Raw genomic sequence first — 24154 nt, forward strand, 5'->3', positions numbered from 1 at the left:
TGTTGATTCTAAGTGCAGTCGATTTATAGCATGAGCCAGCAGGTAAATAAACAGTCTGTTGAGTGGAGCGGAATTAAGCATTCAGCGGCAGACAGAAAGCCAATACCATACAAATGGGACCGCATGGTATTGGCGGCCATTGACATCTGCATGCAACTCCTTAACTACTATTACTCACGAATCTCTCCGGGTACAGTTTGCAATCTTGTCTCTCAGTGGCTCTCTCTAGTTTGTTTCTGCATTAGGCGTGATAAATGCATTCTAGAAACTGACAGTTCAAGATTAATATGTTCATAACGTCAGAGAGAGCCTTTCACTGGTTTCAAATTGCTGTCCTCCTTTCAAATGCCACCCCACTGCCAGACAGGCACCACACAATTAATACTTACTCACGAAGGCTTCCTCATCCACTGGCAAACGCATTGACATGCAGAAGTACGTATCCGACTATTAAAGAAAGAAAGATAACAAAAATCCAAATTAAACTACTGCCAGCAAGAAATGAAATAATAACTATGAAAAGTATGGTCTCTACGTCTGCAAAACAAATACTGGCTCAGTGAGGTTAGGCTGCCTACAGATGGCTGAAAGGATGTTAGGATAGTGGAAGATTGAGTCTAAAACTTCACATTTTTCCAGTTCTTAACAACTTTAGGCCCAATTTGTAAAACCAATGATACTGGGTGATATTTCTAGTATTGCCACAGTTAAATGCAATATTTTAGATGTGTATAAAAAAGGAGTGGAACAACTGAATGTATTTGAATTTAAAATGGTAGGATTTAAGTTTTGAACATTTTTACTATTTGTAAAATTAAATATTTAATTTCTTGAATTAAATATTCAAATATTAATGAGAGAAATATACTGAATAAAAGTTGGTCTTAAAATACAATATTGTATTTGGCTGCTTTCCATTACTAAAATTTTTATTAAATACTCTGAAGAAATCAACACAAGCTCCAATTCTTCTTTTTTTTTTCTTGTCAGTTACTGGACTCTTACCCATGCTATCATTTTTCCACTATGAAATGTATTAACATTCAGAATTTCTAGTGATAAAATTATAATTTAAGGAGAATGGTGCTACGGGTTGAGGTGTATTGTCTCCCCAAAACTCATACAGCTTTTCTAACTCTGACGACTTTACAGTTGATGGACTAAGTTGATGGAGACTTGATATAACGATGGCATCTGAGAGGCAAGGCCAACGAGAGGTCTTGGGCTTACTGGGGCATGCCAGCAGAGTGGTTCTTTAAGAGGTTAGATGATCTGAGTTCAAGTACTGCTTGGCTGCTCTCTCACTGCCTCCTGTCCCACGTGCCATGGCCAGCCTCCACAGGTGCCAGACTTCGGGAGGTGCCTGACCTTTGAATTGTACTCTCCAAAAATGTAGGCTGAAATAAACCATTTCTTTATCAACAAAGCTCTTCTTGGGTATTTTAGTTGAAGCAACAAATAAGCCACTAATACAGTGGTGTTGATCTGTATACTCCAGATCCATACAGGAAATCCAGTTGTGTGTTATGGTTGATAATACCAGTGACCTTCAACAAGTTTATAGAAAACACATTATGAAAAAGATGCAAAGGTTTCCAAAATGTCTGCACCAAAATACTTAACTTTTCATTCCATATTCCATGGACTTTTTGAAGCACCCTTGTATACCCAATACAAAGACAGGCTGTACTCATTTACTAATACCTACGTCTTAGATAATCACTTTACATCACCAACACAGAGATTGTTTGGGTCTCTCTAAACTTACGGGTTATGTAAACATTGTGAATTTTGTACCTGTTTTCTTACTTCTGCCCAACAGCCTTTGTATACACAGGCAATGCCACGGCGGAGGAAGAACTTCTAAGATCAATCCCATTCACAATAGCTACAAAAACAATCAAATACCTTGGAATAAACTTAACCAAGGACGTTAAAGATCTTTACGATGAAAACGACAAAACCTTAAAGAAAGAAATAGAAGAGGATACCAAAAAATGGAGAAATCTTCCATGCTCATGGATTGGAAGAATCAATATCATCAAAAAGTCTATTCTCCCAAAAGCAATTTATACATTCAATGCAATACCAATCAAGATACCAAAGACCTTCTTCTCAGATCTGGAAAAAATGATGCTGAAATTCATATGGAGACACAGAAGACCTCGAATAGCCAAAGCAATCTTGAACAACAAAAACAAAGCTGGAGGCATCACAATACCAGATTTTAGGACATACTACAGGGCAGTTGTTATCAAAACAGCATGGTACTGGTACAGAAACAGATGGATAGACCAATGGAACAGAATAGAAACACCAGAAATCAATCCAAACATCTACAGTCAACTTATATTTGATCAAAGATCCAAAACTAATCCCTGGAATAAGGACAGCCTATTCAATAAATGGTGTTGGGAAAATTGGATTTCCATGTGCAGAAGCTTGAAGCAAGACCCATACCTTTCACCTTACACAAAAATTCACTCAACATGGATTAAAGACTTAAATCTACGACCTGAAACCATCAAATTATTAGAGAGCATTGGAGAAACCCTGCAAGATATAGGTACAGGCAAAGACTTCTTGGAAAAGACCCCAGGAGCACAGGCAGTCAAAACCAAAATTAACATTTGGGATTGCATCAAATTGAGAAGTTTCTGTACTTCAAAAGAAACAGTCAGGAAAGTGAAGAGGCAACCGACAGAATGGGAAAAAATATTTGCAAACTATACTACAGATAAAGGGTTGATAACCAGAATCCACAAAGAAATCAAGAAAATCCACAACAACAGAACAAACAACCCACTTAAGAGATGGGCCAAGGACCTCAATAGACATTTTTTGAAAGAGGAAATCCAAATGGCCAACAGACATATGAAAAAATGTTCAAGATCACTAGCAATCAGAGAAATGCAAATCAAAACCACAATGAGGTTTCACCTCACCCCGGTGAGAATGGCTCACATTCAGAAATCTACCAACAATAGATGCTGGAGAGGATGTGGGGAAAAAGGGACACTAACCCACTGTTGGTGGAATGCAAACTGGTTAAGCCACTATGGAAGTCAGTCTGGAGATTCCTCAGAAACCTGAACATAACCCTACCATTCAACCCAGCCATCCCACTCCTTGGAATTTACCCAAAGGAAATTAATTTGGCTAATAAAAAAGCCATCTGCACATTAATGTTTATTGCAGCTCAATTCACAATAGCTAAGACCTGGAACCAACCCAAATGCCCATCAACAGTAGACTGGATAAAGAAATTATGGGACATGTACTCCATAGAATACTATATAGCAGTAAGGAACAATGAAACCCAGTCATTTGCAACAAGATGGAGGAATCTGGAAAACATCATGCTGAGTGAATTAAGCCAGTCCCAAAGAGACAAATATCATTTGTTTTCCTTGATCGGTGACAACTGAGCACCAAAGGGGAAACCTGTTGAAGTGAAATGGACACTATAAGAAACAATGAACTGATCAGCTTTTGTCCTGACTCTAGATGTACAATGTAATACTTTATCCTTTTTAGTATTTGTTGTAGTTGTTGTTCTAGTACTAGTGGTTGAACTCTGTAATTAACACACAATTATTCTTAGGTGTTTAAATTTTAACTGAAAAGTGATCCCTGTTAAATTTAAGAGTGGAAAAAGAGAGGGAGGAGTTGTACAATTTGGGACATGCTCAATCAGACTTGCCCCAAATGATGGAGTTAGAAATGTGCCAGCGGATTCCAATACAATCCCATCAAGGTGGCATGTACCAATGCCATCTCACTAGTCCAAGTGATCAATTTCAGTTCACATTCGATGGCTCTGATAGGTCTAAGAATCAAAGGGATCACACAAACAAGACAAGTGTCTGCTAATACTAACTGATAGAATCAAAAAGGGAGAGAAAGATCCAACATGGGAAGTGGGATACACAGCAGACTCATAGAATGGCAGACGTCCTAAACAACACTCTGGCCTCAGAATCAGCCCTTAAGGCATTCGGATCTGGCTGAAGAGCCCATGAGAGTATTGTAGGCATGGAAAGCCAAGATACCATGGAAAAGAAAAAAAAAAAAGAAGACCTAAATGAAAGATCTCTGTGAGTGAGATCCCAGTGGAAAGAATGGGGCCATCAAAGAAGGAGGTACCTTTCTCTGAAGGGAGGAGAGAACTTCCACTTTGACTATGACCCTATCGGAATAAGATCAAAGTCAGCAAACTCTAAAGGCTTCCATAGCCTTGGCAACTCATGACTAGAGCCTAGGGAGATTACCGATGCCATAAACAAGAGTGTCAAATTGTTAAGTCAGCAACAGAAGTCACTGTGTACTTACATCCCATGTGGGATCTGTCCTTCATGTGTTGTCTAATGTGCAGTGATGCTATAACTAGTACTGAAACAGTATTTTTACACTTTGTGTTTCTGCGTGGGTACAAACTGATGAGATCTTTACTAATTATATACTGAATCGATCTTCTGTATATAAAGATAATTGGAAAAGAAAAAAAAAACTGGTGTTAAATTGGAAATGGCATAGAAAATTAATTAATTGTTTAAAAAAATATTATGTAGGATCTCTGTCTTTAATGTGCTGTACACTCTTATTTAATGCTATAACTAGTACTCCAACAGTGTTTTTTTTCACTTTGTGTTGCTATATGGGGGCAAACTGTTGAAATCTTTACTTAATATATACTAAATTGATCTTCTGTATATAAAGAGAATTGAAAATGAATCATGATGTGATTGGAAGGGGAGAGGGAGCGGGAAAGGGGAGGGTTGTGGGTGGGAGGGAAGTTTTGGGAGGGGGAAGCAATTGTAACCCATAAGCTGTACTTTGGAAATTTATATTCATTAAATAAAAGTTTAATTAAAAAAAAATTTAAAAAATTGCAAAAATGAATGGTCTTAGTTATTACTTTTATATATGGTATTTTTCTCACTTAAAACCAAATTGTCTCATTTCTTAAAAATCTTTAACATTATTTACATTCAACTCTACTTTGCTAAGACAGAAAGGAGCTATGAAATGTTGAAGGTTGCACACATCCATGATAAATAAATGAATAGGGTATACCAAATTTTGGAAATACAGAAGCAAAATGGTGCTTGAAGATCTTACAGTCACTCATAAGACTGCTCATAAATATTTTTGCAATCCCTGAACTACTAATGTTACAAAATATACCCTACTCTGTACTAATATTGAAAAAGAATAAGCTCAAGATTCTTTTTTATTTGATTCTGCTAAGCTGTGAGGAATAATTCAGGACCAGAGGATACTTAATGGTTCCTGTGATGACTATCTGTAGCCAATACGCTTATCATGTGACAAGCATGATTCTCAATGTTTTACCTGTATTATGTCATTTGGGAACTACAAGAGTTGTAGATGATAGATAACTATAACTCCACTTCAAAGATAGAGTAATAATAATAATAATAATAATAATAATACTTAGAGTTTAACTTGATATTAACATGATTCTAAACATTTCACCTGTATCAACTTCTTTGATACTCAAAACACATTCCTATGTACAGAGAAGGAAACTGAGGCAAGCTAAGGTTGACCAACTTTGCAAGGATACCCTAGCTAATGACAAAAACCCTCTCCTTGATAAACTCTATTCATGTTCCTCTGAGTCTTCTTGATGAGGCATCAAATTTGGCCTATAAGCTCTTCAGACTCTCAGCTCAGATGATTTTGACTACCTTATACACACACACACACACACACATTATGAGATCTGAACAAATGCTAGTACACTTTTTAACAACTCAAGAATTCATCCCTCTATGACTATACCTCTAAAGGTGACTGCATGAAAAAAATCAATGGTGGGAGGAGAATTTATTGTTTATTCCAACCAAAATGTCATAATAGACATAGGTTCCTGAATCACCTCATTATAGAGAAGTTACATTAGAAAGTTTGAGACTGAAATCCTTTCTCTGCCCTTTGATGCGTGAATTGTCTGATGTCCAAAACTGTCTTCTCGTGAATTCAAAGAGATATCTCTGCTCAGTTCCCAGTGCAGGAGACACCTTGCTCTAATCTACACTATTGCCTCCTGTCCTGTTGCTACTCCCAGTAACAAACCCAGATGGCCCAGGCATATGGACCAACCACCCTTCACATGGACCCATGCCTTTTCCTCTGCACACTGCAACCTTGAAAGATCTCTTCCCTTTTGCTCAGCAATGTTCAGTTCTGTTCACAGTGGAGCCCTTACCTATTATAATAGTCACTGCTTTATAGGCTCTAACTCTACTTCTTTAACTGGCGTCTGGCATGTTTGTGTTCAACACAAATTCAGAAGGTAGTAACTGAACACAGGCAGTCTGACTAATGCCTTACAGATCATTCAAAGCAAGTGGACAAATAATGACTTAAAAGCAAATATAGAAACAAAAGTAGGCTGGCGCCGTGGCTCAATAGGCTAATCCTCTGCCTTTCGGCGCTGGCACACCAGGTTCTAGTCCCGGTCGGGGCACTGGATTCTGTCCTGGTTGCCCCTCTTCCAGGCCAGCTCTCTGCTGTGGCTGTGGCCCAGGAGTGCAGTGGAGGATGGCCCAAGTGCTTGGGTCCTGCACCCCATGGGAGACCAGGAGAAGTGCCTGGCTCCTGCCTTCAGATCAGCGCGGTGCGCCGGCCGCAGTGCGCTGGCTGTTGTGGCCATTGGAGGGTGAACCAACGGCAAAGGAAGACCTTTCTCTCTGTCTCTCTCTCTCACTGTCCACTCTGCCTGTAAAAAAACAAACAAACAAACAAAAAAAACAAAAGTAAATTTAAAGCAGCAAAGCATATATTTAGGACAAGAAAAGATCAAGAGATTGTGATGAAATGCAAATGAAGTAGAATTTTTTTAATACAATTTGGACTAAACAGATTTGGGTTTTATGCTATCTTTGATTTTTTTATAAGGCAGCTCATGTTGCTTTTGAAATAGCCAAATTACAGGCCTAAATAGATATCTCAAATTCATCAAGTTGGTTCTCTTGATTAAAAAAATAACTAAGACTTAATGAAGATTACATATAATGCACAGAATAAAGGAAACTATTATTACACTCAGCACTGATCATATCCATACTGTAATTCTTGTTCTTACCATCAGTTACCCAATTTAAAATGCAAAGATAACTTGGGAACGTCTTTCTTCTATCAATTTATATTCTTGGCTTGTAACTTCTCTAATAATGGGAATGTGTTTAGGGTTCAATAGTTTCTTTCCTGAGTTATTACAGCCAAATGAGAAAAGATAAAGAAGAGAGAGAAAGTTAAAGAAGAGAGAGAAAGAGAGATGAAGGAGACCCTGCAGAATCTTGGGGGAGAACAAAGTCCATTTTAGATATTGTACCAATGACCTGCAATGCATCATATACTCTGATTTAGGATTTCACTTTCCCATTTTTCAAGATAAAGCATAATTCTGTTGGAAGAAAAGAAAGCGAACATTTTTCTAAAATGAGCATATTTAAAAATGTGCTATGTATCAAATCAATAATGAGTCTTTAGCTGAAAGCCCTGAAGACCACAATTCAATAGAACAGGAAACAGTAAAAGATAATTTACTCTTTTCTATGCAAATGTAAGAGGACCTGTTGATTTTGTTCTTAAGTAATTTGGTACCATGGAGTGGTTTCAAGGACCAAGCTCTGATCTACAAAAAGCAGATAAGCCTCAAGGGTCAGTGAGTTGGAGAAGCCAAATCTTAAGGATGACTCAAGGCTGAATATGAGTAAGCACTTTATAAAAACGTTACTTCATTCGATTCACACACCTATGATGTGAACAAGTCTAATAGAGATTGCACCTTCTTGTTAGAGAAATGGAAACAGATTGGAAGATCACTGATCCAGTGAAGGCCACCCAAGTGGTTAGTGTCAGAATTAGAACTGAAAGTCTTCAAGTTTATGCCTTCTAAGATGATCAGAAACAATTAGGTACCTTTCTTGCCACCTGAAATGCAGTTTTGATTTAGTTAATTGTAATTCCTGGTAGTCCTTTAAATCATCATGCATTTGTATCTTTATGAGACTAAATCCCCAAATTTTTAAAAAAGATTTATTTATTTATTTGAAAGAGCTACACAGAGAGAGGAGAGGCAGAGAGAGAGAGAGAGAGAGAGAGAGAGAGAGAGAGAGAGAGAAGTCTTCCATCTGATGGTTCACTCCCCAATTGGCTGCAATGGCCAGAGCTGTGCTGATCCGAAGCTAGGAGCCAGGAGCCTCTTCCAGGTCTCCCACACAGGTACAAGGGCCCAAGGACCTGGACCATCTTCTACTGCTATCCCAGGCCATAGCAGAGAGCTGGATTGGAAGTGGAGCAGCTGGGTCTCCAACCAGTGCCCATATGGGATGCAGGTGGCTTTACCCGCTATACCACTGCCCTGGCCCCTAAATCCCAAATTTTAAATAAAACTTAAAGTTCTTCATAAGTAAATTAATAGGTCTTTTTTTTTTTTCAAGACATGTAATTTGTGGAAGAATGGTTTGGACAATGGACTTTGCCAAACTATTTTGAGTAATTACAACACAGAGAAAGAAAGACTATGTAGGGTGATGCCACAATATTATTTCATCAACACAGGTTAATTTCTTTTTTTTTAACATTTATTTAATGAATATAAATTTCCAGTGTACAGCTTATGGATTACAATGGCTTCCCCCTCCCATAACTTCCCTCCCACCCGCAACCCTCCCCTCTCCCGCTCCCTCTCCCCTTCCATTTGCATCAAGATTCATTTTCAATTTTCTTTATATATAGAAGATCGATTTAGTATAAAGATTTCAACAGTTTGCACCCACATAGAAACACAAAGTGAAACATACTGTTTGAGTACTAGTTATAGCATTAAATCAAAATGTACAGCACATTAAGGACAGAGATCCCACATGAGGAGCAAGTGCACAGTGGCTCCTGTTGTTGACCCAACAAATTGACACTCTAGTTTATGGCGCCAGTAACCACCCTAGGCTGTCGTCATGAGTTGCCAAGCCTATGGAAGCCTTCCAAGTTTGCCAACTCTGATCATATTTAGACAAGGTCATAAAAGACAGAGTGAGGATAGTAACCAATGATCCTAAGAGTGGCATTTACCAGATTTGAACAATTATACAGCATTAAGTGGGGAAGAGGACCATCAGTACACACAGGTTGGGAGTAGAGCCATTGGTGGTAGAGTAGAGGTTATGATTACAAAGGAATGAGGCCCAAGTACGCTAGACAGGGCCTAGAACAAAGGACAGAGTCATTATTAGAGGAGCTAAGAAAGGTGCTGTCTAAGCTACAGTTAAGTTTTCTGATTTAGCGGCAAATAGAACCTGATAGAAGGGGCTTGATAATCTGTTGGGCTTTAGGCCTTGTAAGTTAAGAGGCCCAGACCTATCTATCTCTTCACATGGGGTATATCCTGAGGGAGGTGTGAACCTCCTAGGGGAAGGCACTCTGTTGACTTTCATTACTTGGCTGGCCTGGGAGGAGAGCTGGCCAGGTAAAGGCAGGGGGCATCTCTAACAAGAAATTTACAGTTCTGCCTGCAATGTTGCTGACCCTACTTGACCATCCCCTCAGCTGCAGTGGTCACTTTGGAAGTTGGGCTGAGTGAAGGGCTTTTCAGCTTAGAGCCAATAAGATCTGTGGCTCTGACCTGGGCATCCTTCGACTCCAGGGCAGGTCCATTTCCAGTGATCCAACTCTTGGCAGAGCTGCCAGGGCTCTTCACAAGCTGACTTCTGCTGAAGCCCATGCTTACCACATTGAAAGCCACTGCAGTGGACTGGCCTGTTGGGTCTCCTTGAGGGCAGATCACTGTACAGATCAGCCATTAATAGGCCTGCCACCCATTGCTTCTGATGCCTAGCTTTCTTTTCCTCCTGGTTTAACACAGGTTAATTTCTATAGAAGATCATCATGATGAATGAAATTTAAATTCTGTGCTGCAGAAGTTTAAGAATTTATGATGCTAATAACATGTAATCATATAGTTAACTACAGCAAACCATGAATCAAGCAATCTTTTTTTTTTTTTTTTAAAGTACAGCTTCTGGAGGCAACAATGACAAGAAAACTTGAATGATGTATTTATCCAAGTAATAAAATTATTCCATCACTGATTTTAGCAAGTAATTAGATGTGTTTTTCTTTTTTACATGAAGAACACCAGGAACACTATTTGATAATACAGCGAACCTATGACCTCTGTCATTCAACAAGGTGAAAAACAAAATCCAAATGATTTAAATATATAATCAGTACTTCCTGTCCAGCTCTCTGCTATGGCTTGGGAAAGCAGTAGAAGATGGCCCAAGCCCTTGGGCCCCTGCACCTCTGTGGGAGACCCGGAGGAAGCTCCTGGCTCCTGGCTTCAGATCAGCGCAGCTCCGGCTGTTGCAGCCAACTGTGGAGTGAACCAGCAGATGGAAGACCTTTCTCTCTCTGCCTCTCCTTCTCTCTCTGTGTAACTCTTTCAAGTAAAATAAATAAATCTTTTTTTAAAAAAAAGAATTGATAAAATGATGTTTGTCCCCAGTTCTTTAAAGCACTTCTCTTTCCACTACTGAAAACAGATATAACAAGTTTTTTAAAATAATGTGTTATTAATTCTTAGATACAAATTTAGTGTGAGAATTTAATGTGAGAAAAAAGGGAATCAGTAACACATAAAATACGGTAAGAAGTTCTAGTCCAAGTCCCCTAAATGTCCAACAGCACTTGAGAACATTTCATGAAAGCTTGTTAACAAACTGCAGGGAGCTAGACTAATGCCATCGCTATTTAATTTTGTCACCATTTTGTTTCTGAAAGTAATGTTCTTAGAAAATATATACATAATTGAAATCAATGCTACATGCTGAAGAGACAAAAACAGCACATTACTGCCCATTAAATAGTTTTTCCATGCGAACACACTGTTCTAGAAAGGACGCATCTATAATTCAACCCAGAGTCCCAGTACAACCTTTCACAATTTTCCATACATCATCATCATGAACCGTCCTTTTCCTCTCTGTGGGAAGAACTCTGTATCTGAGCGTGGTGCCAGGAGACTGCAAAACACTGCCGATTCAAACTGCTAACATTAAGGCTCAGATGAACAAAACCGGAGAAATGATCAGCATCTCTGTCGCGTGTCTCCCAGCGCTATCTGTTTGGGCACATCAGCCGAATCTGAGTCAAGAGGGATATGCTATTGCTGATGTCTCTTATGGCTGCTACTGAGAACTATCCAAGAAAAGCACATTTTTCTGACAAAAGAAGACAATGCTTTAAGGAAAAAAAAGCCCTTATTAAAAAGGAGGCATATGATATTCTATTATTACAAATTTTAACCAAGAGTTTGCATGGAGACAACAATGCCAACGAACACTTTGTTTAACCACTGAAGAAAAAGGAATACTTTATTTTGATTTAGTCCCTTGTGAGACAGAGATGCAGTGGTTTCTATGGGAAAGGAAGTTAATAAAATCAACTGCTTATTTAAATTAATATGGGACAAACAAAACCATCTGTATGCCATTACCCGTGAAAACGGTTCACATAAAACCAGTAATTTTTGTTCTGGGAAACCAAAGGTGCCATTCAGATTCGAGTGTTGAGTGCTAGGATCTGATCCTGATTGGATAATATCATTTTATGGTGCAGAGTCAGAGAATCTCCCAGACTACGTTTCTCAAGCATACTATGCAGTGTGGTGGCACAAACAGGTGTACAAATAGACAACATGACCCAACTCTACCTGGATATGGCTATTTTGATCATTTGTGTGGTATCTGAAAACTGGTTTTTTTTTTTTCTATAAATAGGCCATAAAATCATCACACTGTGTATGGTCTCTCATACGTTTTCTTATTCAGCCCTTGTTAGGTAAGCAGAACTACTTTTAAAAAAAAGGTAAATATGAAATGTGATGGACAGATTTACTTGAATGTAATAATAATTTCACTATGTATATGTACATCAAAATAGCATGTTGCACAAAGTCAAAACGAGAACCAGTGTAACATCCAACAGTGGCAATTGTGACTTTATGCCTTGCAGTAGTTGCTAGAAATTAGGTGGCAACCTCTACACTAACCCTAGATCACATAAATTTAAAATGCAATCCAGAAAAGTTGTTCAGGATTCATAAAGTGTGCATAGTTTTACACAGTATTCACTGTGAGTTTAAATTACTTGAGTTCTACAAAGAACTAATGGAAATCTCAGGACTTCACGTGGTTCTACAACTCCAGCTTAGGAAAGTACAGAATATAATCAGGCAACTTTGACACAAATTTTGATTCTAAGAAGAAAAAAGCAACTGGAAAATTATTCTTCAAAGTTTTCTTTTAACTGCTCTAAATAGGTAATGGAATGAAACTGCTGTTTCGCAAAGTGACTTAAACACATACATAATTAGCTCTCTGACTCAGTAGTGTTTGTGCTCTCACCTCACCCTAGCACATATAAAAGGAATGAATATTTCCTAGAGTGAAAATTTAGATTTAAAAAGATTTAACTCCCAGAAACCTGAATTTAAGACTTCTGATTACACATAAAATTTTTTAAGCTATCACCTTTGTATGTAGTCTACTCTCATTTTCCATTCCTTTGTGTCTAGCCCTTAACATACAGTTTTTAAAAATATACTGCCTCTTTATGTTTCTTAGACTCTGGAAGAAATAGTTATAATGCAGATTTTATGTTAAAATACCCCCCAAAGTATTCCACTCTTGCCCTTAACATTAATCTATGCTCTATCCCTACCAAATTTTCATGCATTTATCCCAACCTAGAATGCCAATCCTCGTATAATGCTGTTTGTCTGCCATCTTTAGCACTTAGTATAATATCTGGCACATATTGGGAGTTCAATTAATATTTGTCAATAAACAGACAGTTTAAGAAAGAAAGGCTAACTAAAACCTGCATTGTAGATGCTACCTAATTAGGGTTTTATACAGCATTACTTTCTCACATGAATTTTATCCTTCAGTTGATTCATCCCGGAATCCCATTAGCATTTTAAAACTATAATCACACTACGGCTGATGATGACAAGATTCTCAATGCCAAGTAGCTCAAATGGAAGCAACTTTCCTGGCAAGGGCTCTTCTTTGGGAATTACAAATCTGTAAGTGCAAATGATGAGCGAAAAAATATTTTGGTGAGGGAACAGCTGTCTCAGAGCATTCACAAACTTTCACTGATAAGCACATAAAAAGGAACATACTAATGGTCTATAATGAATTGCCTATGACACACCCAGTGGTGACAGTGGGAAATCTTCCCGGGCCTTTTGAAGGTCAGGAAGTTACAGGAGGGAGATTGTGCCATTCTGAATAGTGGTTGCTGATGTCTACACCCCTCACTGTCTTCAACCTTCAGCTAAGGCTTCAAGCGTTTCTCCAAGTTTCCCTGAATACAGAGGCACTTCATTTCATTAACTTTGTATCGATATCAACTACTCACACTCAGGATGCTCTCCTTTAACAAAAATGCACGGGAACTGACTGCATTTATCAAATTTGTTTGGAGAAGCTTCCAGAGACAGCTCCACAGTCTGTATTCCAAACATCATATTTTATGCCAAGTGGCTTACATTTGTCACTGGTACAATACAGTACCATAGAAGAGAAGCCTTAGACTTGAAATGGTTGTACACTACTTTATTAGTTGAGTTGCATTTTATTCCCATGAAGTTTAAAGTGAACCATCAGAAAACAGTCATCTCAACTTCTGTCCATTCTGAGTCTGTTCTATTGGTCTATGGGTTTGTTTTTATGCCAAGCTCTTCTGTTTTAATTACTGTAACTCTACAGTATATTTGAAAGTCAGGTAGTGCACTGGCTCCTGCTTTGTTCTTTTGCTTAATATCACTTTTTGCTCATGATTTGGGGACTTTTGTGGTCCTATACAAAATTAGTAGTATTTTTTCTAGTTGTGTGAGAAATGTCAATGAAATTTTGGTTGGGGTTGCATTGAATCTGTAAACAACTTTAAGTAGTATGCACATTCTAATGATACTGATGTTTCCCATCCATGAAAAAAGACATATTTTCTGCATGTACTCTTCAACTGTTTTCATCAGTGATGAATAGCTTTCATTGTAGAGATCCTTCACCTCTTTGCTTAAACTTATTCCCAGGCAATTTGTTTATTTTTGTAGCTACTGGAAATGGAATTTCTTCTTTGATTTCTTTTCCAGACTATTCACTATTGTTGTATAACAACTCTACTGGTTTTTAGACACTGACTTAGTATCCTGCAACTTTGCTGAATGTTTTAGTTCCAACAGCTTTTTGGGGAGTTTGTGGTATTTTCTATGTAAAAACATTTCATCTGCAAACAGTGACTATCTGACTTCCTCTTTCCAATGTGGATGCTCTTTATTTCTTTTCTTGCCTAATGGCTCTAGCTACGACTTCCAGTACTATGTTGAATAAAAGTGGTAAAAGTAGTCACACTTTTCTTGTTCCAGATCATAGAAAGCCTTTAGCTTTTCCATATTCAATATGATATTAGCTTTGGCTTATTATACATACCTTTATTATGTTGAATAGCTGTTGGTTTATTATGCATGGCCTTTATTATATTGAAAAATATTCCATCTATCTAATTGGATTAAAATGTTTATCCTGAAGCAATGTTAATTTATCACAAATCATTCATTTTCTTCATCTATTAAGATGATCATATGATTTTTGCCCTTCATTCTGTTTATCTGGTGTGTCAAATTTACAGATATGCTTATACTAAACCAATCTCGCATTCTTGGGGTGAATCTCACTTGGATATAGTGAATGATCTTTTTTATGTAATTTTGGATTTGACTTGCTAGAATTTTATTGAAGATTTTAAAATCTAGGTTCATCAAGGTTATTAGCCTCTAGCTTTCTTTTTTTTGTTGTGTGTTTGTCTGGTTTTGGTATCAAAGTAATGCTGGCCTCATGTAATGAATTTGGGAGAATTCCCTGATCTTCTATTTTTTGAAATAATTTAAGAAAGATTGGTGTTATATATTAAAAGGATAATTTTATAATAAAGGTGCTGGAAAAACTGGATATCCACATGCAGAAAAGGAAATTAGAGACTCCCCTTTATTTCTCATCATTTATAAAAATCAACTCAAAATAAGCCGGCGCCACAGCTCACTAGGCTAATCCTCCGCCTGTGGCGCCGGCACCCCGGGTTCCAGTCCCGGTTGGGGTGCCGGGTTCTGTCCCGGTTGCTCTTCTTCCAGTCCAGCTCTCTGCTGTGGCCTGGGAAGGCAGTGGAGGATGGCCCAAGTCCTTGGGCCCTGCACCCACATGGGAGACCAGGAGGAAGCATTTGGCTCTTGGCTTCGGATCGGCGCAGTGTGCCGGCTGTAGCGGCCATTTGGGGGATGAACCAACAGTAAAGGAAGACCTTTCTCTCTGTCTCTCTCTCTGTCTGTCTAACTCTGCCTGTCCAAAAAAAAAATCAACTCAAAATGAATTAAAGATCTAAACTTGAGACCCAGAACTTCGAGACTATTAAAACTCAGGGAAAACACTTTAGAACACTGTAATAGGCAAGGATTTTCTAGGTCAGACCTCAAAAATACAGGTAATAAAAGCAAAAATTCTATAGGATACTGTCAAAATGGGATTTTTTCAAACTAAAGAGCTTTTGCACAGCAAAAGAACAACCAACAGAGTGAAGAGACAAACACACACAGAATGAGAAGGCAAATTTGCAAACTATACATCTGACAAGATGTTAATGTCCACAATATGTAAGGAATTCAAATTATTGAACACCAATCCCCCAAAATAATCCAATTAAAAAATAGGCAGTAGAGCCGGCACCGTGGCTCAATAGGCTAATCCTCTGCCTAGCAGCGCCGGCACACTGGGTTCTAGTCCCGGTCAGGGCGTCGGATTCTGTCCTGGTTGCCCCTCTTCCAGGCCAGCTCTCTGCTGTGGCCCGGGAGTGCAGTGGAGGATAGCCCAAGTGCTTGGGCCCTGCACCCCATGAGAGACCAGGAGAAACACCTGGCTCCTGGCTTCAGATCAGCGTGGTGCGCTGGCCGCAGCGTGCCAGCCGCGGCAGCCATTGGAGGGTGAACCAACGGCAAAAAGGAAGACCTTTCTCTCTGTCTCTCTCTCTCTCACTGTCCACTCTGCCTGTCAAAAAAAAAAAAAAAAATAGGCAGTAGATCTAAACAGATACTTCTCAAAGGAGGACCAAATATGGCCAACAGGTACATGAAAAAATGCTCAACTTCATCAATCATCAGGGAAATACAAATCAAAATCACAAAGAGATATCAAACTCCAGTAAGACTGGCTATTATCAAAAAGACAAAAGATAACAAGTGTTGGCAAGGATAAGGAGAATAGGGAACTCTTTCACATTGTTGGTGGGAAAGTAAATTACTATAGCCATTGGTGCCTCAAAGGACTAAAAATGGAACCACCATTGATCCAGAAACCCCACCGCGCGGTATATAGTCAAGGGAAATGAAACCCATGTGTCAAAGAGACACCTCCATTCCCATTTTTACTGAAGCAATACGTACAATAATCAGGAAATGGAAGCAATTATCCACTGATGAATGGATAAAAAATGTGGCCCATATAAACGATGGAGTAGTACTCAGCCCTAAAAAAAGATGCAATCTTGTTATTTGCAACAACATCTATGGAATTGGAAGTTATTATGTGGAGTGAAATAAACCAACCAACCAGAGAAGGATCACATGATCTCACTCATCTGTGAAGTCTAGGTTGCCAGAGGCTGAGCAGAGAAGTGGAAAGGGAGAGATTGGGAAAGATTGATTGATGGGTAATTGGTTATAGCTAGACAGGAGTAAGACATTTTGGGGTTTGATTCTGCAGTAGGGTGATTATAGATAATGTTAATGGACTGTATATTTCCCTATTTTGAAAAACCTAGAAAATGGGATTCTGGATGGTTTCCCTATAAAGAAATGTTAGTGTTTGAAAGTATAAATGTACTTACCCTGATTGCATATGTACAACATACACAAGTAGTGAAACATCACTAGTACCCGATACATATGCACATTTTTATGTCTATTACAATTTTTAAGTAAAAAGTATAGGCCTGTTTAAGATATCCTCTAATTATCAGTATAGAAATCCATTCTTCCATCTATTCATTAATTTAACAGACATGCCTATTGAGCATCTCCCAGGAAGCTGACACTGTGCTACATTCATAAACTATGAGCCAACATATACATGTGGTCATACAAATCAATGTCAAATTTTTACTATTTGAAGTACTACATGGGAGTAGGATAGGTTGCAAAAAGAGTCAGTAATTCAGGGGAAATGATGTAGTAAAGGGGCTGGCAATGTTTTAGCATAGGAAACAGAATTTACAAAGGCCCATAACTATAGAAAACGTCATGTGATTGGGAAAACAAAAATCAGTATACGCGGACAGAGGAATTAAAAGCTACACTGGAAAATAAATGCAGCACCTCATATTACATATTATTAAGGAATTTGGCTATTTTGTCTTGCTTCCCTTTATAGCAACAGAAAGCCACTGCTTTTTTTTGTAGAAAACTGACATGGAAGCCAGAACTAATTAGATGAGTCTAGTAAAAAGTATTTGCTCAGGAAAGTGATGAAGTTATTATCATAGCTTAAACCTGAGTGATTCGGAACACAGAAGAGATGAGGACAGATTCTGGAGATATTTAGCAGGAAATGACACAATCTGGGAGTAGAGTTGAGTGGAAGGTACAGAGCAGTGTTAAGATTTCTAGTGTGCACAACAGCATGTATTGATGAGGTCATCATTAAGACAAATAAAATCACAAGTAGAAGATTTCAAGAAGATAATACATCTGGCCGTGGGCATGTTGAATTCGAAGACTTTTTGAACATATACATATAAATGTCTAAGAGGCAACTAAACCAAAGTTCTGGGGTTCAGAGATAAAATTTGGCTTAAAGACATAAATTGATGCAACATAAAAGTTGGGAGATTCCCTGCAAATGAGTACAGAGGAGGCTGGCTACATAAAGTAGGGAGAGGAAAGGAAAGAGAACTGATAGAGCTGTGAAGTAGTTGGCCAAGGAACACTGGCCTGGAAGTTTAGAGAAAAACCAGGAGTCTGACGTGATGGAATCCAAAAAAAGAGAATTTTCCAAGAAGGAGAGAGTAGTTGACAATGTCAATAGTCAAAAATCCGTAAGCTGACACTGTTCTTATAGTCATGGCCATGATATTAATACAAGGGTACTTCAAAAAGTTTGTGGAAAATGGAATTAATAATAATAAATTAATACTTTTTTCTTTTGTGCAAAAAATTTTTGAGACCCTTGCATAGTTTTTTCATAGTAGATGTTTTCCATGGACATTATGCAGTTCTATATATATGGTGTCTCAATCACATGTAAGAGGTCTAAGAAAATGTTTTCATTAACATGAATGCATTTAGTTGCAAACTGCAGAAGATCAATTCAAAGTGACTTTAATAGAGAGTAGTCTTCTTTATAACACAAAGTCCAGAGGTAGGACAGTTGCAATAGTGGTTATTTCATCCAACAACTCAACAATGTCATCAAGGAATTATTTTTCAGCATTGCCATACTGGGCCTAACGCTTTTTGTCTCTAGGATTCTCTCTTCATGAACACAAGATGGTTGTTGCAGCCTCCAGTATTCACATTTTCACAATGTCCACAAAAAGTTTCCTACTTAACAGCCTTTTCAAGGAAGAGACATTCCCAGAAGCCTTTGGGCGCCAGCAATCTTTCCACCAAATCTAACTGGCCAGAATCAAAGTGCATGGCAAGGGAAAAGGAATGACCACGACTGGCTTGCATTCAAGGCTCACTTTCTATGCTATGGAACACCAGTGCTGGAAGAAAAGCAGAGTCCTGTTAGACAAGAAAGGAGAGGAAATGTCCATAAAATAGGAAACCAGGTGGTCTTGATAGCACCTATGTGATACCTAACACAAAATTATTGTATTCTAAGTTTAAGCGGCAGTAGATAATTTTATTGTAGATAATCGAAGGGTCATCTAAAGATTATCTGAAGATAAAATATTTTATTATCCTATGATTATCTACAATAAAAACCTCATTTAGTGTATTGTTCAGAATTCTTGGAATCCTTGTCTTCTAGTCCAGAAAGATAAGTTCATTAAATTTATACTCAATTGGCATTTTCAGTTGTACCTCTAACTAGCTGACAAAATATACTAAAATATAGAGGGTGAAGAATGGACAAAATGCCAGTTCCCAATTCAGCAAGCCTGGTGAACTCAGGTGAAATAAGAGAAAGCCAATTCAGTCCTAAAATAATATAAGACAATGATACCTTCTGAAAAAAAATCTCTTTTTTTTCTTCCAAAGAAGAGGAACAAAGGTAGGGGTTATTTATGTTTAAGGATGAAGTCATATATTTAAGTGCAGCGATGAAGGGCAAAGTCATTCTGCTTCTCTCTCTCTCCCTCACAGTGATTCTGGGACCTATTCATTTTCCTCAAATTTCCAACTCATAAAGGAAACATTTCAACAGATTTGCATCATCTGCCTTGAACTTTTAAGAGCAACTATAAAATCAAATATAAAAATATCCTTTGGAATGCTCTTTGATTTTTCCATTGCATGTCATAAACATCTCTATTTCAGCATTAGGCAGTTACAACAAAGCTTTTTAACTAGTTTGATTCCTGCTATTGGGATGTTTTAAGGGCTAAAACTCTGACTTATTCTTTTTATCCCCAGGATTACCCAGCATAGATAGTGGGTGCATGGCAAATGTTGTTTGAATTAATTCATTGAATTTTGTTTTGTATATGACAATTAACTATTCACAAAGGGCTTATTCCTATAAAAATAGTTTTTGAACGCTGAGTTATTTTTTTTTTCCTGTGAGGACTTTATGCCTTTTTCTAAAGGCTATCAAACTAAATTTATCTCACTATAATTTTCCAGCTTCCATTCAATGGCAGGATTAATAATTTAAAAAAAGTAATGACTCCACAGAGGTTGTCTTCTAAAATTCCAAGGGGTGGGCACTTGTCATAAAGTTAATGGACTTATTATTATAATGAACCAAATAGCTGTAGAAACTGCAAATGCCCATTTTCCAGGTATGCTTTTACTTGACATTAGTTCATTTCTCATTATAAACATAAATATTGCACTCCAGTGCATGATATCCTTCTTTAAGTCAGCCTTGGAAAATTCCTAATACTAAACAAAAAGAGTAAATTCAATGCTTTGAAATCATCTGCATTTTCTTATATTTTTCTAAGACTTTCAGATACATGCGCAATATTGCAAGCACCATAGTGAACAATCCTAAATTGTCTTTATTACATAATTTTTTAAAATCTGTGACCCCTAGTAGGTGTTGGAAGAAAACTTGACCATTTATAAATAGCCAGAAGTTACAGAACATAAATGACATAAGCAATAGAAATTGTATTTAAGGGTGATCAAATAGTTCATGGGGTAAGTTTTCTTAGTATAGAACTATTTCCATTGACAAGTTCAGAAGAAATGACAGAACTAGAACACTTACCATATGCAATGTCTCATGAACTTCAGCAATGATTATCACCCATGAATGTTAAAATTCACAGATGAAAAGCTGATAGGAAATCTTATGCATAATTATTCTTGCTAAAATGCTAACCTAAACCTCATCAAACTTCTGATGAGATAGAGCAATGTGTTGAATGATACAGGTATTCAGCAAAATCTAGAATGCAAGATACTTGCTGGGACAAATACCCTAGTTTCTTCACACGTACATTACAGAAAATAAAAGAGAACTATTCTTAAGAGTTTTACAAGAGACACCACCATGACTCACCATGTGGACCACATTTGGATGGCCAACAAACTAACATTTTACAAAACATAATAGAGAAACTTGATAATGACTAGATATTTGACTATACTAATGATAACAGTAGTGATTATGGTTATGTTTAAACATATCTTTTAAAAATGTACATTTTTTTTTGACAAATAGAGTTAGACAGTGAGAGAGAGAGACAGAAAGGTCTTCCTTCCATTGGTTCACCCCCTAAATGGCCACCAATCTGAAGCCAGGAGCCAGGTAATTCCTCCTAGTCTCCCATGCAGGTACAGGGGCCCAAGCACTTGGGCCATCATCCACTGCCTTCCCAGGCCACAGCAGAGAGCTGGACTGGAAGAGGAGCAACTGGAACTAGAACCCAGAGCCCATATGGGATGCCAGCGCCGTAGGCGGATAATTAACCAAGTGAGCCATGGTGCTGGCCTCAGAATCAACCCTTGAGGCATTCAGATCCAGCTAAAAAGCCCATGAGAGTATTTCTGGCATGGAAAGCCAAGACACTGTGGCAAAATAAAAAAATTAATTAATTAATTTAAAAAAAAAAAAAACTAAATGAAGGATCTCTGTGAGTGAGATCCCAGCGGGCTTCCACAGCCTTGGCAGCTCATGACAAGAACGTCAGTGATTACTGACGTCATAAATAAGAGTGTCAATTGTTAAATCAACAACAGGAGTCACTGTGCACTTACTCCCCATGTAGGATCTCTGTCCTTAATGTGATGTACTATGTGAATTAATGGTATAACTAGTACTCAAACAGTGCTTTATACTTTGTGTTTCTGTGTGGGTACAAACTGTTGAAATCTTTACTTAGTATATACTAAATTGATCTTCTGTATATAAAGATATGAAAATGAATCTTGATGTGAATGGGATGGGAGAGGGAGTGGGAGATGGGATGATTGCGGGTGGCAGGGAGGTTACAGGGAGAAAAAGCCACTATAATCCAAAAGTTGTACTTTGGAAATTTATATTTATTAAATAAAAGTTTAAAAAAAGTACATTGAAGTATACTATAAAATAAAGTGACCTGATATTTAGTATGAATTAAAAATAATTCAGTGTGTTTGTTGGGGGAAGACAATGTAGAGATCTATAGAAAGGACGAAGTTCACTATCAGGAAACGGTGAAGCATTAAGCCTTCTGTCGAAGAACCAGAAAAGTGGCAGGTATTCAGGGAAGGGAGACATCAGAGGGCTGACTCCGTCCTAGACAGGACCTCCAGGGTGAGGGAGCAAAGCCATTTGTCTGTGCCCAACATGCACAGAGTTTCTTCTCCTGAGAAGACTATGCAGAGAGTCAGAGACATAAGAATGGATCAAAAAAGATGACGTTCACCTTACAAGTTGTGTCCAGACACTACATTCATAATGCACATTGATATATTTCACAAATCCTATAATTATCTTGCAAATGGTTCTGTGTATATGGCAATGTACCATTTCTATAATGAAAGAATTAATTTGCTATAGTTAATACACTTAAATGACATCAGTCAAAGGTCCTTTAGAAAACAGAAGGCACAAATGAAGGGGGCAGTTGAGAGTTCAACCAAGGAACCAGAGATGAAGGTGTAGACTAGGTCAAGGGAAACACTTAAAAGATGTTAAAACACTGCAGGGGTTTATAAACCAAATTGCTGGTATCATCCAAAGACCCATGAAGCAAGAAGCGAGCAAGTTATAAAAACTAGAAATTGCTATAGCTATAGGAGAAATTGACAGGAGCCGTGGCCTAAGGAGAGAAACTCAGTCATTTTTTAAAATTTTTATTTATTTATTATTTGAAAGTCCGAAAGAGTTACAGAAAGAGAGAGAGAGAGAAAGACAGAGAGGAGAGAGAGAGAGAGAGAGAGAGAGAGAGAGAGAGAGGTCTTCCAACCGCTGGTTCACTCCCCAGATGACCGCAATGGCTGGAGCTGACCAATGAGAAGCCAGGAGCCTGGAGCTTCCTCCAGGTCTCCCACGTGGGTGCATGGGCCCAAGGACTTGGGCCATCTTGTACTGCCTTCCCAGGCCACAGCAGAGAGCTAGATCAGAAGTGGAGCAGTCGGGACTTGAACCGGCGCCCATATGGGGCGCTGGTGCTTCAGGCTAGGACATTAACCCGCTGTGCCACAGTGCTGGCCCTGAAATCCAATCATTTTCAACCTCCTGCCCAGTAGAAAATGAGCCAAGGAAATTAATTCCCCACCCTTCTTCTCCTGCTCCCCAGTCTTCTGCTAGTTGCTCCTATCCCATGGACTAAGGCATCTGAAAGCCAGAGAAATCTAGTCTGCAGAGGTCAGCCTCCTGGGAAAAGGAGGAGGCTGGAGAAGAAATCGCATCTGCAGAAGCCAACAGAAAATAGCTGCACATTAAACAAATCCCAGCTTTTAGTGTTTTAAAAATTATAAAATGAGAGCCTCAAAAACAAAAGGAACTGATTTGGGCTTATTTCAGCATCTGAGAAGCCCTGAAAAGAAGAGCTGAGGAGGGAAGGAGGGTAGACTTCAGGTAATCAAAGATAAGAGGAAGCTGCTCTGCGCTGAAAAGTTTGAAAAGATCTTGAGATGTGGATAGGTGCATGGTAGAGGCAGAGATAGTAACTGGACTCACAGAAGTGACGCAGGTGGCATTTTAGGGAGTTCTCAGAAAGGAAGGTGGACAGACTGAACAGAAACAGACAATGCAAGACCTCGGGAGATGAAGCTAGATATGATTTAGGAATTTCCTCTAATTTATAGATTTTGATTTTATCTAAATTAGAATTCAGGTTTGTTTAGTTGTGCTATTAGTCACAGTGAGTGAAAGAGATGTGGGAAGACCACTTCAATGGAACTGGGGACATAAAAAAAAGGGGAGAGATGTGGGGTCCTGACACAGACTGGGAGGTATGCTATCAATCCTGGTTATGTCTATAATAGGGGAGTAGCAGTAGAAACATATCCACTCATTCAGCCAAATGTCTCACATGTCTATCTGTCCCACAAATACATGCTAAGTCCACTGTTGCCATACACTGGACTAGATAGAGAGGTTACAACCATGAGTAGGGTTGTGCCTTTACCCATGCTGCACTCTGATGAGGAAATAAACACAGAACCTGAATAATGACTCCATCAGTCACTTTTTCACTACTACAACGAAATACGTGAGGCACTTTAGGAGGTTTGAGACCAAGATCAGGCAACCCCACTGGTAGGAGCAGTGATGAAAGTAGCAGATGATACAGCCGGCGCCGCGGCTCACTAGGCTAATCCTCCGCCTTGCGGCGCCGGCACACCGGGTTCTAGTCCCGGTCGGGGCACTGATCCTGTCCCGGTTGCCCCTCTTCCAGGCCA

General features: G+C 38.5%; 1 protein-coding gene across 5 annotated transcripts in view; it reads right to left on the reverse strand.

The window, feature by feature from the left end:
* The window catches only part of PAM (peptidylglycine alpha-amidating monooxygenase), a 200080-nt gene that overhangs the window by 149247 nt on the left and 26679 nt on the right, over positions 1–24154 (reverse strand). For all 5 annotated transcript variants that reach the window (XM_062212352.1, XM_062212354.1, XM_062212351.1 and 2 more), the window contains exon 3: positions 390–447. In XM_062212352.1, the coding sequence (XP_062068336.1) occupies positions 390–447 (58 nt within the window). The remainder of the gene's footprint in view (positions 1–389; positions 448–24154) is intronic.

This window comes from Lepus europaeus, chromosome 15 (genome assembly GCF_033115175.1).
Source record: "Lepus europaeus isolate LE1 chromosome 15, mLepTim1.pri, whole genome shotgun sequence".
Lineage (NCBI taxonomy): Eukaryota > Metazoa > Chordata > Mammalia > Lagomorpha > Leporidae > Lepus > Lepus europaeus.